General features: G+C 67.2%; 2 protein-coding genes across 7 annotated transcripts in view; one reads left to right on the forward strand and one right to left on the reverse strand.

Moving 5' to 3' along the window:
- Nucleotides 1-467: 467 nt before the first annotated feature.
- MAP7D1 (MAP7 domain containing 1) lies at nucleotides 468-14,983 on the reverse strand. Of its 6 annotated transcripts, none has more exons than XM_071767607.1 (18): nucleotides 14,710-14,983; nucleotides 8,176-8,901; nucleotides 7,989-8,057; nucleotides 7,165-7,328; nucleotides 6,766-6,880; nucleotides 5,116-5,226; nucleotides 3,676-3,798; nucleotides 3,402-3,550; nucleotides 3,146-3,279; nucleotides 2,794-3,053; nucleotides 2,489-2,717; nucleotides 2,263-2,422; nucleotides 1,974-2,078; nucleotides 1,812-1,865; nucleotides 1,657-1,714; nucleotides 1,419-1,536; nucleotides 1,140-1,345; nucleotides 468-1,058 (listed from the first exon to the last, which is right to left on the reverse strand). In XM_071767607.1, exons 1-18 carry the CDS (start codon nucleotides 14,768-14,770, stop codon nucleotides 1,048-1,050), a joined length of 2,853 nt encoding a protein of 950 aa, XP_071623708.1. In that variant the 5' UTR covers nucleotides 14,771-14,983; the 3' UTR covers nucleotides 468-1,047. The 6 variants fall into 6 exon arrangements, with proteins under 6 accessions (XP_071623708.1, XP_071623709.1, XP_071623710.1 ...); XM_071767608.1 differs by having other exon boundaries at nucleotides 2,489-2,699; nucleotides 14,710-14,982; XM_071767609.1 differs by lacking the exon at nucleotides 14,710-14,983 and adding an exon at nucleotides 14,155-14,391.
- Nucleotides 14,121-16,820, forward strand: part of PSMB2 (proteasome 20S subunit beta 2) — a 200,207-nt gene continuing 197,507 nt past the window's right edge. Inside the window, exon 1 of the mRNA XM_071767633.1 lies at nucleotides 14,121-14,127. The gene's annotated coding sequence lies outside the window, so the exon portion shown is untranslated. The remainder of the gene's footprint in view (nucleotides 14,128-16,820) is intronic.

Genomic DNA, 16,820 nt, shown 5'->3' on the forward strand with positions numbered 1-16,820 from the left:
CATTTCCGCTTCCTATCTGGCGCTGGGCAGAGGGCGCGGCTACCGGCAGGGCGGGGCGGGCGGCCAGAAAATGGCGGCGGAGGCGGGGAGAGCTGCGACGGGCGGGGATCGGGGTGGGGCTGGGATCGGGATGGGATGGGATCAGGGTGGGGCTTAAGGCCGGGGCTTAGGGCGGATCTGGTTCTCGCCCTGCTATGCACGCAGCAGTCGCTCACTGGAGGGGCCCCGGAGCCCTCAGCAACCGGAGACCCCGCTCTTCCCCCCTGTTCCATGGGCGGGGCGGTTGGAGCTCCAGAGGCCCCGACTGCTGCCCCCGGCCCAGACACCAGGAGGGAGCGGGCAGCTGGCAGCGCAAACGTGTCGGGGCCGAGCCCTGCTGCGGGGGTACAGCTGCCCTAGCAGCCAGGAGAGCTGCCCGCACAGCCGAGCCGTTCCCGCCCCCCTTCCCGGGACACAGAGAGGCGAGGTGAGGGCAGTTGTCCGCTTTTATTGTTCGCCAAGGTTGTCCGGATGCATAACACTGTCACAACGGCACGGGGAGCAGCGTGGTGCCAGCCCGGGGGCACCCAGTGCACACACAAGAGGTGCATGGGGAGGTGAGGACGGGGGGTGCCCTGCCCTCCTCCCTGCAGCCCCGCAGCCCCCCGCCCACACCGTCCCCCGTGCCTGGCCGAGCTCTATTTACAGTATTCACATACATTGTACCCAGCAAGTTAAATAACTACATTATTACACCACACGTCTGGGGCGGCTCCGGCAGGCTGCTAGGGTGAGGGTGTCAGTCTGATAAGGTGCGTATTTTAAAAATAAAACGAAATAAAAACAAGAACGAAGAGAGAAACCAGGCGTCCCCACGGTGGGCAGGGGGCTGGTGACCGCCTCGCCGGGGTCCCACGCTGCCCGGGCCCCCCCACAGCAGGGCTGGGCACACGTGGCAGGCTGGGGGGAGCAGCGAGGTTTTTCTGACAACAGCTACAGTTCTGCGTGGGTGCCCAGAGTCAGGACGTGTGCGGTGACCCCGCGGGGACATCTGCCGGGGCCTGGCCCTCACAGCACCTCTGCGGGAGGAGGGAGGGTGTGGGGGTGAGACAGGCAGCCGTGGCATTGCTGTGGCCCCCCGTGCACCCCCTGACTCTCACCTGTCACCTGGGGGGGCTTGACCACGGCCTGCTTGAGGAAAGGCTCTTTGTCACCAAAGGGGATGATGCTGCCAGGGCTGCTGCCATGGTGAGAGAGCTCCAGCAGCTCCTGTGACCCCTCCGTGCCCGAGAAGCCGTTCTCGTGCTTGCCTGGCTGCACGCCGTTCACCAGGGATGCCGGAGACGCCACCTCCTTGGCTGGGGAGCTGCGGAGAGGGAGGGCTGGGGTCAGACAGGGCCCCATTGTCCCCCAGCCCCCCAGGCTGCCCCCGTGTTCACCTTGGCTGCAGCCCTTCACCCGCCAGGCCCTTCGTCCCTCCTGGAGTCCCTGCACTCAATGTCTCTGTCTCAGGGAGTTCCTCCTCCTTCGGCATCGGCCCCGCACGCTTCTCCCGGCCTGGGGGTGTCAGCAGAGCCCCCGCTCAGCCATGGCCCTGGGCAGGAGCACGGCAGGGGGGGGACAGGAAGACGTGGGAGTTCTGTAGAGTGCAGCAGGCTGTGGGAAGGGACCACATACCTGGAGCATCCTCCTGCTCAGCTGCTTTCCCATTCACCACCTTCTTGTCCTCTTTTTTCTGCATGGAGATGAGTGGTGTGAAGGGGTCTGGAGGCTCTGGGCGAGAGTGTCCCCCGTGTCCCCCAAGCACCTCGGGACAGAGGTCAGGCACCCACCTTGGCATCCGCTGTGTCCGATTTCCGTGTCCTCTTCATGATCTCCTCCAGGCGCTGTGGAGCAGAGAGCAGCTTGTGCACAGCCCTTGTCAGCACCACTTGCCCTGGGTGCTGGGCAGGACCCCCGCAGTGCCACCCAACCAGGGGTGCCCCCGTCCTCACCTTCTTCCTTTCCAGCCGCTCCTGCTCCTCACGCTGGAAGTGCTTCTCCCGCTCCAGGCGCTGCCTCTCAGCCTCCTCGCGCGCCTTCGCCTCAGCCTCTTCCCTCTGCGGCACAGCAGGGATGGATCGGGCAGGGCAGGGACAGGGAGGACAGGCTGCCCAGTCAGCTCAGCACAACCCTGCCTTAAACCCCCTCCCGACACCTTGGAACCACAGGAGAGCATCCCTGCCTTCCTCCCACCCCCCACCTTCCCTGCAGCCCCTCAGCCCCCACCCTCCCACCCCAGACCTGTCTCTGCAGCCGCTCCGTCTCCTCACGCTCAGCCCGTGCTCTCTCCTGAGCTTCCCGCTCCTCCTGGAGCCTCCGTTCCTCCTCCTGCTGCCGTGCCAGGGCCTCCCTGCGGGATTGCTCCTCCGCTGCCCGCTGCGCCCGCTCCTCCTGCAGCCGCCTGTGGGGAGAGGGCTCTCAGCAAGGTGGGGGGGCTGGGCCCGGGGGCCGGGGGGGCAGCACCCACCTCTCCCGCTCCTCCTGCTCCCGGCGTTCCCGCTCCTCACGCTCCCGCTGCTCGCGGGCCTGGCGCCGCTTCTCCGCCAGCAGCCGAGAAGCCTCCTCCCGGTCCGTGGTGCCAGCTGGGGGTCTGCTTGGGGGGGTGGCCGGCACAGGGCTGGGGGCTGCAGGGGCTGGGGGGGCTGCAGGGACCGAGGGGGCTGCAGGGACCGAGGGGGCTGCAGGGGCCGAGGGGGCTGCAAGGTAAACGCAGCGTCACGGCTGCTGCCGCTCCTCCCAGCCCCTCTGCCCCCCAGCCCCCCCATTACCCACCTGCTGTTGGCTCTGCAGGCACCCTGGGGGGCTCGGGGAGGGCTGGGGGGGCCGGACCCCGCTCCTCCTCCTTCTTCTCGCGTGTCTTTGCCTGTACCTCATGCCCCCCCTGCTCCTCCCGGGCCCTGGCCCGCACCTTGGGTGAGGAGTGGGCGCTGCGGGGCAGAGGTGGCTTGTGAGGAGAGCCGAGGGCCAGGCTGGGGGATGCCGGGCGGGGTTTTGGGGTGGCAGGGGATGAGGGACGGGTCTTGGGGCCCGGGCTGCAAAGGGAGCAAGAGATGGTGTTACTGGGACCGGAGCAGCCTCCATGGTGGCACAGAGGGTCCAGGCAGCCCCTTCGGCAGTTCCTGACCTGCTGTCCGCCGCGGGCCGGAGCCGGGGCTGTGCCGCTGGCAGTGACGGACGCTTCTTGAGGCTGCGCTCACGGGACATGGCGCTGCGCTCCTTGGCGTTCTCCCGCTCCTTCTCTTTCTTCTCCTTCTTCTTCTGCTCCAGGCAGGGAAAGAGAGAAACAGCATCAGCACCAGGGGCTCTGGCTTGGCCAGGAGCTGAGCAGTGCCCCATGGCCACCCTGGCACCCAGGGGTCCCCAGAGGAGCTCGCACTCACAGGTGAGGATTCAGTCCTGCGGCGCGGCGTCACATCGGGGCTGCTGGTGGCCCCGGCTCCCTTCCGCCTCTCCCAGCAGCGGTGTGGCAGGCGGTGGTTGTGGCAGGGGCTGAGGGGGCTGACAGAGGCTGAGCGGGGGCACACAGGCACTGGGGGTAGGGGTGACCACACCGTCAGGACAGAGCCAGCATGGCACCAGCACTCTGCTGACTTCATGCTCTCTCATCCCAGTCCCAGGAGCCATATGGCCCCAACCCTGCCCTCGGGTGCTCACCCTGCTCCTTTCCATTCCCAGCCAGTGTCACGGCGCTCCGGCTGCGTGCCAGGAAGGACAGGGTGGGTGTCATCAGACGGTCCACAATGCTGCTCTCCCACGGGCTCAGCTGCAAGCTCCGGTCTGTGGAGGGGGAGAGGAGCCCTCAGTGCACCCCAAGCCCCCAAGCACCAGCCCCAGTCCTGTGGCTGCCGCTGGGATGGAGCAGCCTGCGGCAAGGCTGGGGCAAGTGTGTGGCCCCAGGTGAACCCAAAGCTGTGGTGGGAGCTCCCCGCTGCCTGACATGTCCACATGACAGCAGCTTGTGTAGGTACAGGTGGGCACCCACAGGACAGGAACTGGCACAATGACAATGTTGTTCCCATGCCACACAGACACCCCAGCTGTGGCACACCTGCAGCACCTAGGTGCCATTCCGCTGAGAGCAGCCCCTTCCATCCCAGCCCCCTCCTCACATCCCGCACTGGCCTGCACCCTCCCTGTGTCTCTGCACCAATGAGAGTGAGCTGCAGGGACACTGCAGAGTGCCCTTGCCCTGAGGGAGCAGTGCCAAAGTCATCAGGCACATTGTGAGAGCCAGGCCAGGCTCATGGCACCAGAGGAACACACTCCCCAGCCACACTGGGCACTGGGCTGCCACTGGCTGCCCTCCAGTTCAGGCCTCCAGCACCCAACACCCCACAGGGACCACCCATTGAGACAGGGCCCCTCGGCCCCCCTCCACTGGGACCACCAGCAGCAGGAGGTAATAAAACAACCACAGGAGCAGCAGAGGGACAGGGTGCTGGGTCAGGCACCAGCCCAGGGAGATGCTGCTCTTCCCAAGTGGTGCTGACAGCCCCTGGGTGCCTCTCCCCAGGCTGAGCCCCCGGTGTGGGGCCGGAGGGAGCCGCCCGTGTCAGCTGCTCTGGTTATTTATACCCCTGCGGGAAGGCGCGCGCTCATCACCCAGCAACCTCGAAACACAACAGCAGCCCCAGCGCTGGACGCACCCCTCCAGCATGGGCAGCTCGCCCGGGGCCAGGACAACCTGGCAGCTCCTGATGCTGCACTGTGCCCACCCGGCCCCGGGTGTCCGTGGGGACAAGGCAGCAGAAACACTGTGCCCAGATCCACAGACGAGCAGACCCACTCTGCGGCTGCATCTGCACCCACTGGAGCTGCCTCGGGGAGCCAGGGCTCCCACTCCCTGTCCTGGTGCCCCAAGGGTCTCCTCCTCCTCCTCTCCTCCTTCTCCTCTCAGCCGGGGAAGCCTCAGGGAGCTGCCAGCCAGCTCCAGCCTCCTCCCACAAACAACAGCAAACGGCTTCTCCTCTCTCCGCGGGCACCGTGCTGCAAGGCAGGGCCTGGGGATGGGGGACCCTGTCCTCGGGGGTCCCCAGCGCTGGGCAGGGGCTGGGCTGTGCCCCCTGCGCTGGGGAAAAGGCAAAGGACTCTTACTTCTACTGGGAGAGTTCCAGAGGGTGGCGGAGGATTTGGAGAGCCGCTTGTTGATTATAGAGTCGACGTGTTTGGGGAGGTTTACAGCGGACACTGAGCAGCGGCTCGCACCTGGAGGAGGGAAAAGACACAAGGGCATTAAAGTCCCGGGGCAGGGGCTGAGCCCCCACATGCAGCATGCACGGTTGTGCTGGGGCACTGGGGCAGGAGGACACGGCACAGAGAGTGGGACCAGGAGATGCTGGTGTCTGGGGGCATGACACAGGGTTCTGGCATCCGGCACGGCACGGTGCCCAAGCCCTGAGGAGTCATGCTGGGATCATGCAGGGATCTGATCCTTGAGGAGAGAGGTCAGCTCCCAGGCCTCGCCATGCCAGTGTCCCCACGGGCAGCCCTGGGAACAGGGAGCTATGTGGCTGGGGACCTCAGCAGCTCTGGGCGAGCAGCCAGCCTGGGGGAGAGGGCAGCAGGGCCAGACAGACACGAGACAAGGCTCAAACAAGTGTCAGGTCACTACAGCAGAGCCAGGAGGGTGCTGGTGGCTGGTAGCACCTCCAGCAGGTGCTGGGATCCCTCCAGCCCAGCCAGACTCCTCTGGAGAAGCTGGTGGCAGCTCCGGCAGCACGGCCCTGCCAGCAGTGGCAGGGGAAGGTGTCCCCTTGCCTGACCCTGCCAGGTGTTGCACCATGACCACGCAGTCTGTCCCTAAGTGTGCCGCAAGGCACAGCCAGACACATGGCACCCAGACACACAGCCCAGACCGGTGTAACCAGAACATGGTACCTGCACACACAGCCCAGCCAGCACCACACGGTGCCCTACACTCACTACTGGGCACACACAGTGCCAGTACACCCGGCCGGGCACACAACACCCACACACAAGCCCAGCCAGGCACAGCCAGGGCTGCCACAGCCACTTCACAGCACAAGTGGGGCAGACCCATGTCCCAGCAGTGCCCCCCGTGCCTTGGCCTGCCAAATGTGCCAGCAGTGTCAGTGCTGCCAGCACAGCCCTGTCCCCTTGGTGGTCATGGGACAGGAGAGACCTCCACGTGCTCAACCCCAGTGCCAAACCCTGTAGGGGTCCCTGAGGACCCCCCAAGGAGAGGGACCAGCTGGACTCAGTGCTCCAGCTGTAGGGCAGAGCAAGGCACAGCACAGCCATGCACAACCAGGAACAACACATAGACACGGTCACCCCCATGCTGGAGCTGGAGGGGCCAAGCTTTGCCCTCACCCAGCTAGGGGACAAGGGCACAGACCCCAACAAGAGCCAGTAACAGCCTGGAACAGCTCCACACCACACGCCTGACTCCTCCCAGCTGAGGGACACCTGAGCAGCATGGACACATGGCATCCCAGCAGCCAGCCAGGACTGTCCCCAAGAACATCCCTGCACAGAACGGCGACTGCAACACAGCCTCCAGTTTGCATCCACCTCCACCAGAGCAGGAAAAAGCTGGAGGACCCCATCGGGCTCCAGCACAGCCTGGAGTGATGGCAGCACGACCCCACAGTACAGTTGGGCTGAGCTGGGTCAGTGGGGTCCCACTCTCCTTGCACAGAGCATGGCAGAGCCATGCCCAGCTGTCCCCACCACGAGCAGAGCTGGGAGTCCCCAGGTGCCCTCTCCCAGCCCGGCACTCACCATCCTTGTGCCCAGGGGAGCCGTGGTGCAGGGCCCCAGCCCAGGACCACCGCTGCTGCCGGATCTCTGCCCACGTCTTCTTGGCTGATCGCTGGATTGCTGCCTCGTAGCGCTCCTGCCCGAGGGAGAGGGACAGGGTGAGGCTGGTGGCTGGGAGCAGCCAGAGCCTCCCGGCATGAGGCTGTCAGGGTGACAGGGATGGCTGGAGGGGGATGGGGCAGTGACGCCCACCCCAGCCAGGGCACGTGTGCCCAGAGCACTGCGGGGGCTCCACACCACGCAGGAGGATGGACACTGCAGAGGACGGGCAGAGTGGGAAGCTCCAGAAGAGGTTCTGGAGTCACAAGGAGTATCCCTGGCCTGCCACCCCAGCCCATGATCTCCCCCCCCCATCCTCACCTTGTTCTTCTCCAGCTTCTGCCTCTGCCGCTCCTCCAGCACCGCGCGGCGTTTCTCCGCCTTCAGCCGCTGCTCCTCCAGGCGCTTGCGTCGCTCCTCCAGCTGCTTCTCCCGCAGCAGCCTGGCCTTCTCCTCCTTCTCCAGCCACAGCACCCGCTTGGCGGCTGCAGGAGGGAGCAGGGGCCGTGGGGTCACACCCGAGGCACAGCACCGGCCCCCGTGGGCCCTGCCATCAGGATGTGTGCCCACGGCGGTGTCACGGTGCTGAGGGACGGCTCCGGCCAGGGCACGCGGCTGGGCTCCCCGGGCAGGCAGCATCGCGGCCGGCCAGCGAGGGAGGGGTTTGGGCAAGGACAAAAGGGAGGCCGGGAGCCCGCCGAGCCGCGCCGGTGAACAATGGGGGAATGAGGGTGGAAAGAGCGCGGGGATGAGGAGGCCCCATGCGCGGGCAGGGGCCCCGCTTGCCCGCTGCCCCGAGCTGCTGCCTGCACATGGGAGAGCACCGGGCAGCAGGCTGGTGGCACCTGAACAGCTGGGGTCACCCATGTATAGACAGTGAGGAGCAGCAGGGGAAGTGGCACACTGGGGGTCGGTGACACATTGGGGGTCGGTGACATGCTGGGGGGGCAGTAGTGTGCTGGGGGGGCAGAGCTGCCAGCACAGCAGGTCCTGCCCGGGCTCAGCTCATGGCAGCTAATGGGATTGGATTGCCCGTGACCCAGCAAAGCTCCTTAGCTCCTTCCTCACCCCCATTCACTTTCCCTCCCAGTGTTCACCCGTGGGCTCATCAGACCCGTATCCCCCCAGCTCCCCCAGCCCCATACCCAGGTACTTGGCCCGCTCCTCGCGCCGCTCCTTCGCCTGCCTGTGCCTTGCCTGGGCTTTCTGGGCATCTGCAGTGGGGAGAAACCATCAGAGCAGCACCCAGACCCCAGCACCAGCACCAGCCAGGCATGGCACCTGTGGGGTGCCAGCAGCCCCAAAGCATCCCCAGACCCCCCAGGCACCCACCTTGCTTGGGCCTGGGGCTGGCGGCAGGAGCTGGGGAGGCTGCAGCCGGGGTGGTGCGGTCACTTCGGGGGGGCACATCCTTGGAGGGCCTGGCTGTGCCACCTGGGGGGCTCTTGGCATTGGAGGGAGCCTCCTCACTGGCAGCTGGGGCTGGGAGATCACTCCCATGGGGCAATGTCTCTGCTGGGCAAGGGGCAGCAGCAGTGGGGACGGGGACCAGCTGGCTGGCAGCATGTGGAGATGCCTCTTCTTTGGGGTGCTCTATTGCAGGAGGCTTGGGGGGCCCAGGGGCAGACTGGTCACACTGTGGGGGGACGCTCTCTGCCGAGGGAGCCACAGCTGTAGGGACGGGGGGGACAGGCTGTCCCAATGGTGTCACGGCTGGAGGGATGGGTCGGTCATGCTGTGGGGTGCTGCTCTCAGGGGTGGGTGTCATGGGCAGGGGTCCGGGGCAGACGGGCTGTCCAGAAGGGGTGACAGCTCCAGGGATGGGTGAGATGGTCTTTTCTGAGGGGGTGACTACTGGAGGGATGGACGAGACGGGCTGTCCGGAAGGGGTGACGGCTGGGGGTCCAGGGCAGACAGGCTTTCTGGAAGGGGTGATGGCTGCAGGGACAGGCTGGTCCTGCTGCAGGGGAGTGTGCCCTCCCTGCAGGGCATCCCCAGGCAAGGGGGGTGGCAAGGTAGTGGGTGGCACACTGTCTCCCATCAGGGTTGGTAGCTTCCCTGCAATGCAAGCAGAGCAGAATGGGTGGTCACTCAGTAGCCCTGTCCCCCTCAGGGAGCCCTCAGGAGCAAGGCTTTCCCTGGCCACTGGAGACGGTTCCCAGGACCCCCAGGGAAGGCAGCGGGACCCCTGCCCAAGGCCCTGTCTTGGGGTGCCCCACGCCAGTGCCAGGCACTGCCTGCACAATTCACAGAGGGACCATCCAGGGCTCCGCCAGGCACCGCCGCCACAAAGCCACCCTTCTTCCTGCCCCAGCTGCCACCCCGGCCCTGCCACCCGGGAACACGGGGACAGAGACCCCCTGCAGCCACAGAGACCCCCCGGAGGACACGAGGCCGCTTCCGCCGGCAGTCGCTCACGGCAGGGCCGGAGGCAGGATGGGCGCGGACCCTGCGGCCTGACGTCACCGCTCCGGCCATGTCCCCCAGAGCCGCCGTGCCTGCGCAGCCATGAACTCATGGCCCAGGAATGCACACGAGGCCTCCACCGAGAGCAAACAGCCCCCTCCCCACGAGCAGCCCCCTCCCCATGTTAGACCCGGCCTCATGCTGTGGGGTGGGCAGGGGACACGGTGCCTGCTCTGCACCATCCCAGGGGATCGCCCCTCATCCCTGCCAGCCCCAGGGGAGCCCGGCAGCCAGCGACTCTGGGGTTGCTGGGGACAGAGAGGTAATGCCAGCCAGCCTGCAAAGCCACAGCACATGCCCTCAGCAAAAGTGGATGCACTGGGACTGCTGATGGTGACCAGCAGTGGTGACCAGAAGTGGTGACCCTCCTGGCCCCCACCAGCCAGTCCTTTGCACAGGAGCCTTCAGGCAGATGCTGGGATCACATAGGGACAGCACCCTCCTTTCCACCCGGGAACATGCTGTGGCAGCGGGCATGGGTTCCATCTCCCTGGGAGCTGCTGCAGCTCATGGCCCCAGCTCCTGTGAGGTGGGATGGTGGGGGGATGCCTGTGAGCAGCTCTTGCTGTGGGGTGATGTCACGCACTGAGCTCGGCCGTGTTTGAAGAGCTCTCCACAATCTTTGGCGAGGGGCAAAGTGTGGGCTCTGCAAACACGGCCGGCGCCGCTCCTCCACCCCACGCCAGAGCCTGCTGAGCCCAAGGAGGGCTCTGCCAGCCCCCCCTGTGCCGTGGGGATGGGTGTTCCCCAGGTCCCCTAGCAGCACCCACCTGCCCAGGGAGGGACTGGGGGTCCTGCTGTAGCACCCCAGCAGGGCTGGTGCCAACAGAGTTCACCCACCCGGGCTCCTTCGGGGACACAGCCCTCCCCGGCCCCCCCTGCAGACCTGTGCAGCCTTCCGGGTATTTTCTGCCTCAGGAAGCCAGCCCATCCCCTGGCCCCGATCCTGCACATCCCACATCCCCCATCGCTGTGCCCCACCGGCCGGAGGGACGGCAGCACCCGTGGCCAGGGCAGGGCCACCAGACACAGCCAAAGCCCCTGCACACAGCCAGGGCCAGCCCTGCTGCCATCTGTCCCTGTCGCTGCTCCAGCACGGCAGCTGCCCTGAAACCCAACGCTGGCTGCACCCAGGCGGTGCGGGCGTCCCCTCTCCCCCAGCCGGGGCATTCCGCAGGGGATTAGCTTCCCCGGCCCCCCAGACGTGGCTCCCTGCAGCCCCCAGCCCGGGCCAGCCTGCGCGGCACCGCTGCTGGCACCGGGATGGCGCTGAGACGAGGGCGAGGCGAGGTTCTGCCGCTCGACGCCAGGGTCACCTGGCACATGCCAGCTCCTCCGGTGGGTCCATGTGGCACCAGCGCCCGCGCCCGGTGCTGCCCGGTGCTGCCCGGCGCAGCGCTGCCCCGCACATGGCACAGGGCTGGGGATGCTCATCCAGGCAGAGGCAAATTCCCCGGTGCCGTGAAGCGAGAGCACATCAAGGCCCCGCGGGTGCTCCGGTCGAAGGGCTGTCGTTAACCATCCGCCGCGCATCCCCGCGGGGCACTTCCCACGAGGGCGGGGGGCACCCGCCGCGCTTTAACCTCAGCTCCCCCCGTCAGCCCTATCCTCACGTACCCGCTCTGCTGCATGGCCGGGGCTGCTCCACGGGCACTGCCCACCCGGGGCTGGGGGCACGCACGGGCTGACCCCTACCTTAGGAGGAGAGGAGGGCTGGCAGGAGCAGCAGGGACCCGTTGGTGGCCACTGCGAAGCCACCTAAAGGTGTCTGATGCCAGTGGGCCCCAGCTACCCTGCACAAGCGCCTGAAATGCCCAGGGATGAGGTTCCAAGGGGCATCCAAGCGCCGAGAGCCATCGCTGGCTCTTCAGCCACTGGTTGGCTTCCAGTTGCCCCCTCCCCCTGCCTTGATGGCAGCCCCGTGGTCGTGCCAGAGGACAGGGAAGGACAGGTCCCACTGCCTCTCCCCATTGCCAACAGGTCCCGGTGCTGAGTGGGGAGGCAGCTGTGGCCCTGGGGCTGGGATTGCTCTGGAGTGCCGTGGGGGTGCTGGGAGCTCTGGCACTGCCCCCACTCCCACCCCACCTCACCATGGCTCAGATGTGCTTTGAAGCCAAGCCCTGACAGCTCCAGGGATTTCCCTGCTCTGCAGCACCCTTCACAGCTGGGTGACAGGGAGAGTGAGCAAGTATCCCCAGCATGTCCCTTGCACGTCCCTGGCACGTCCCTGGCATGTCCCAGCTGTGGGCACAGCACTGACACACACCTCAGCCCTGGCTCACGGGCAATGCCCAGAACAAGCACCATCAGCCCCAGTGCCACTCTGGCAGCTGCCAAAGGCAATGACAACTCATCCTCCATGGGGGGTCCCGTGGTGCTGCTGCCCACGATCATCTGCACCTTAGCCCTGGGCTGTGCAAGTGACAGCTCCTCTCCCCAGAGCCAGCCCAACACAGCTGGCAGTGCCAGGGCAGGTCACGCACTGTCCCATGGTGTCCCACAGCCCCATTTTGGTGACAGGCCTTCAGGGCCTGGCGGGAGCAAGGCAGGAGGAGTGCAGGCAGACAGGATGGCACAGCAGGGCATTGCCCACCCTGCTGGGGCCACGTTGCCTTTGAACCCACTGGTTTGGGAAGGCACTGCACCTGCTGCCCAGCCCCCCCCCCAGCAACTAGGACCAACTTCTAGGGGTCCATACCCCACGTCCCCAAGGAAGCAGGACATGGGGGCAGACATGGGGGCACTGCACTTGCCCCTGGCAGAGGCCACCGAGGCACCCAGCTGGCAGTGATGTGACAAGTCAGAGAGCTACAAGGGGAACTTGGGAGATAGGATCTCCTGGCCAGAATGGGGCCAGAGCTGGGGGGTTTCCAGGGTTTAAAATACACACGGATGAAAGAGCCTGAGCTGCTGCTGCACCCCAGCACCCCCACAGTAAACTTTCCATTAGGCTGTGGTGACAGCACAGCCCCCAGCAGACAGAGGGCAGGGGCAGGCAGCACCTGCCTGCCATCCATCTGGGCAGCACCAGCAGTGGTGACAGGAGGTGCCCTCGTCCTTGGGGTGACCCACGCAGCAACACCAATGCCAAGGCCAGGCCACCCAGCCACGCACCCAAAAACCCATCTGCTACAGCTTCACCCTGGGAAAACAGAAACCTGGCTGGAAGGCTCTGTACGGAGCTCTGCACCTGCTGGGATACGGCCTCCTGGGGAGCAGGTACTCAGCATCTCCAAAAAATGGGTCCTGAGCCTCACAACGCGGATGCGGGCACCTACCGGGGCTGGGGCCGTGCAGGATGCGGCTCTGCTCCCTGCAGGCTGCCTGTCCTGCTGCTCGTCCCTGTTCCCAGCCCTCCGATGAGCGAGAGCTGTGATAACTATTTTGGACACAGCACCACGGGACTGTCACATCACTGCTCTGCACGTCGCATCATGTTGCTGTGACGGTTTCGCAGCAGTCGCTCTGTTGGCGTCCCCGTGCTGGGAGAGCTCCCGAGCTGCCTGCTCCCAAACACAGGCCCTGGCTGGCAACCAGCTCGCCCTGCACCCTCCCTCTCCACCATGCCAAAGGGAGAAGGGCTGGAGAAATCAGAGGACAAGAACAAACTCCTGCCTGCACCCTACCCCAGTCCTTGCCCTTCTGCCCACCCCAGGGGCGGCATCCCCCCCGAGCAGCTCCACTGGGCCACATCCTTCCCCACCTGCCCTCTGCCAGCTCCTGCCCCCCCCCCAGTGCCACCAGCTGCCCCACACCGCAGCAGGTCCCAGCTGCTGGAGTGCAACCCCGGCCCCACTGCAGCCAGGACATAGCACACGGAGGGTGTGGGGGCTCCAGCCCCTACCGGTAGCAGCCTGGGCTGCCTAGCCACGCGGGTCGCCCAAACGAGGAGGATCAGGGACGGTCCCAGGAGCGGGACCTGCTGCAAAGCCACTGGAGCTTCCCCGGGGCTGCCGCCATCCTCCCGCACTGGCAGAGGAGCAAGTGCCTCCCCGCACTGGGGGGACCGGGAGGCCGCAGGAAAGGTCAGGGGGGCCGGGAGCAGCCATCCCCTTCCCCGGGCAGCGACAGCATCGAAAGGGAAGGCCAGGCCGGGCTGGCGGCCCAGCGGGGCGGGCGGGAAAGCTGCGGAGGCGAGGAGCGGGACACAGACAATATGTCTGCAGCGCAGGACGCGCCGTTCGGGCAGCGCGGCCGGGGGGGTCCGCGGGGACCCGCCGCCCGTTTGCTCGGGAGCCGCCGATGAAGGGCGAGCGGCATTTAGGCCGTGGCTAGGAGGCAGCAGCTCCCTCCCGGGCTGCCAGGGCCCGGCCCCGGTGATGAATCACGGCGGGCACGGGGGGACAGGGGGGAGGGGAGCAGCCGCTCCTCTTCCTCCATCGGTGGGAAGCGGCCCCGCCACCGAGCCCTGCTTAGTCACAGTCCCGCGCCCAGGGCGAGAGCCCGGCGGGACCGAAGAGGTCTTGGCTGGAGACGAGGCAGGGAAGTGCCAAACCCAGCCCTCGCCCCGAGCTTCGGCCCCGCCGGCCGCCGCCCTCCCCGGTTCCCCGAGCCGAGGCCGGCGGCAGAGTTCATCCCGGGGCAGCGCCGGGACCCGCCTGGCTGGGACCCCGAGTCCCCGCAGAGGGGTCGAGCCCCGGGGCAGGTGAGGTGCAACGTCTGCACCCCCTGACCCGCCCGGCAGTGCCCTCCGCCATGTCACCCCCGGGCTGACACGACCAGGCTGCGGCGGTGACCCCGGCACAACCGGGGCGCGGACCCCGGGGACACCGAGGCCCCGCCGCAGGAGTGGGAGTGGGGCTGCCCCGGCGGGCAGGACTCCCCCAGGACATCCCGATCCGGTACCAAACGCAGCAGCGAAGCCCTCCCCGCCGGGACCCCCGCGGCATCGCCCCCAACTGCCGGGGAAGAGCCAGCGCAGGCGCGGGCGCTGCCGCCCAGGACCCCCCACCCGCCATGGCGAGGCCGCCCCCGGGAGGGCTCCCCAAGGGCAGCTTCCTCCGCAACACCCGGCGGCGGGGCTGGGGGTTGCGCGGCTCCGTCCCACCCCAAGATGGAGGGGCCGTGCCCGGGCTTTGTCGTGTGTGTGTGTGTGTGTCCCCGGTTTCCCCCCGCGCGTCCCCCCAGCTCCTCCACCGCCTCTCCCGGGGTTCCGCGGGCGGTCCCTCCGCATCCTACAGGCCGGATCCTGCTCACCCCGGCCCGATCTCGATTCCCCCCCAGACTGCATCCAGCCCCCTACCCCACCTCGCCGGATCTCGCTTCCCCCGGTCCGCCTCCCCCTCCCCCCGCCGCATCCAGCTCACCCCCACCCGGCCCCCGCCTCCCCCATGGCCGCATCCTGCACCCCTGCTCCGGTGCGGCCCCCGAAGCGGTCCCGGTCCCCCCGCGAAGCCTTACCCTGAGCCGGCTGGGGCTGGGGCTGGGGCCGGGGCTCCCGCCCGGCGCGGTTCTTCTCCATGGCGTGGCGGGGAGGCGCAGGGGGCTGGCCCAGCCGTGCCGAGCCGCGCCGAGCCCCGCCGCGCCGCCCCGCTCCCCCCGGCCCGCCGGGGGAGGACGCTCGGAGCTCCCCGCCCCGGCCCCGCCGCCCGAGCCGGGGGGAGCGGTCGGGCAGGGGATGCTATACCCGGACTGGCCTCTCCCGGGCACCACTCAGCGTTCCCACCCACGGATGGGGGATCTTGACCGCCCTCCCGCAGCTAGAGCTGGGACCCCGCGCCCGTCACCCCGGCCGCTGGCCGGCCCCTCCCCTGCCCAGCATCCCCCAGCTCAACTCCAGCCCCTCCCCTCCCATATTTCGTGGCTCACACCCAGCCTTCCCACTCCTCACGTTTTACGATGGGACCCTGCCGCAGGCACCTCCTGAGTCCCCCCCCCCCGCTCGCCACAGTCAGCCCCCCCTCGGATCAGCTGTACGGCTTCCAGGCACCCAAAGATACAGATTTACCATCGTGGAGCCCCCACCTCGTCTGCTTGTGAGGCCTCTCAGCTGCTTCCCCACCACCCACCCACCACATGTGAGCTTTAGTCACAGCCGGGGGCGAGGGCTTTGCAGCCCCTCTGCCGCCAGGACGGGCAGATCAGGAGAGGCCTCCCCGGCTGCCTGCACAGGAGCAGAGGCGTCAGCTCAGCTCCTCTCGGGGCAAAAATTCCTCTTGGCCTCGCAAGAAGCCAGGGTTGGCCCTGGTCCCTGCCCCACGCAGCATCCCAGAGCAAAGGCCCCGTGGGTACAGGTGACAACTTGCTGCAGCAGCACCTGTAAGGGCAGGGGACACACGGGCAGCAGTGCAGGGCTGGGCAGGAGCCAGGGACACGTCCCCGTTCACCGCCTGTCCAGCCCGGTCAGGGCATCCCGCAAAGCACCCGTCTGGGCACGTGTTGATCAACAGATTCATTTCTCGGCAGGCAGCGCCCATCAGAGATGCCTGTTTTGGGGATGATGTCACCGCAGGGCCAGGAGATCCCCCACCACTCATCCTCTCTCACCTACCAGGCAAACAGGTTTCCCAAAATCCCAGCCCTCTCCTCCAGAACCACGTTCCTCTGACTCAGAGGCCGGGGCGCGGGCAGAAGGGCTCCCTGGCAGAAGGGGCTGTGCCCCTGCAAGGGTGGCTGTACACCCCAAAACACCCCAGAGCCCCAGAGCCCAGCCCGCAGCCGCTGAGCCGTCACCTCCCCCCAGTCCCTGGCCACGCCACCCTCGGCTGCTCGCCCGGCCCAGCCAGGGCAGAGGCTTCCTCGAAACTCCCCACAGCCTCATCCTCTGGCTGACTCCTGTCCGGGGAATGCTGAGCAGCCCAGCCGGGCCCCGGAAACTGTGCAGCCCCGGGGGACAACAAGGGGCAGGAGGGCACACAAACACAGGGGAAGGGGAAGGACAGGACAGGGAAGGAGAGCAGGCCTGCTCACACACCTGCATGGCTGAGCCTCTGAGAGGGCTGTGGCAGCCCCATGTCCCATCATTTCAACCACACACAAGGGACCCGGCAGAGCAGGGCCAGGGCCACCCCATTACCTGCTGGCAGGTGGCTCTGAAGCTCCTTTGTCTGACAGTGCTGTGGCCCTGTGGGTCCCCCTGAGGATGGGCAGGGCCCAGCAGAGCATCACCCAGAGCTGATGCGCATCCTGGTGCTCTGGGACAGCCTGGCATCAGGTTTGGCCATTCCTGGGGTTCATCACCCCACCGGTGCTGCCAGCATGGGCAGCAGTGCCAAAGGCTCCTGGCTGCCCCGCTAGCACGAGTCGATGGGTTACACAACCAGCAGAGCATTGATCCACGGCTTGGCTGCAGGCAGAGCCCTGCTGTGTTGGGGTCCCTGGGCCCAGCCCCCCTGCTCCCACAGTGCTGGGAGCAGCCACCTTCCTCACACTGATGGAAAATCCAATGAGCTCGTGATGAGCATGTCACCCAGTCCTGGCAGCTGCACCAGAGCTCAGCCCCTGGGTGCAGGGTGCAACCCTGCCACAGCTCCCTCAGGCAGGCCTGGGGAGGGGGCCACACGCAGCAGGCT

Source organism: Heliangelus exortis, chromosome 24 (genome assembly GCF_036169615.1).
Source record: "Heliangelus exortis chromosome 24, bHelExo1.hap1, whole genome shotgun sequence".
In the NCBI taxonomy this organism is placed as follows: Eukaryota; Metazoa; Chordata; class Aves; order Apodiformes; family Trochilidae; genus Heliangelus; species Heliangelus exortis.

Excerpts from the sequence above, each read along its gene's own strand:
- MAP7D1 (XM_071767607.1), bottom strand. The coding sequence starts at position 14,770 with ATGGAGAAGAACCGCGCCGGGCGGGAGCCCCGGCCCCAGCCCCAGCCC. Across the intron at positions 8,902-14,709 it reads CCAGCCCCAGCCGGCTCAGG|GGAAGCTACCAACCCTGATG; the intron begins GTAAGGCTTCGC and ends CTTGCATTGCAG. Across the intron at positions 5,227-6,765 it reads CTCCCCTGGGCACAAGGATG|GTGCGAGCCGCTGCTCAGTG; the intron begins GTGAGTGCCGGG and ends TCCCTCCTCCAG.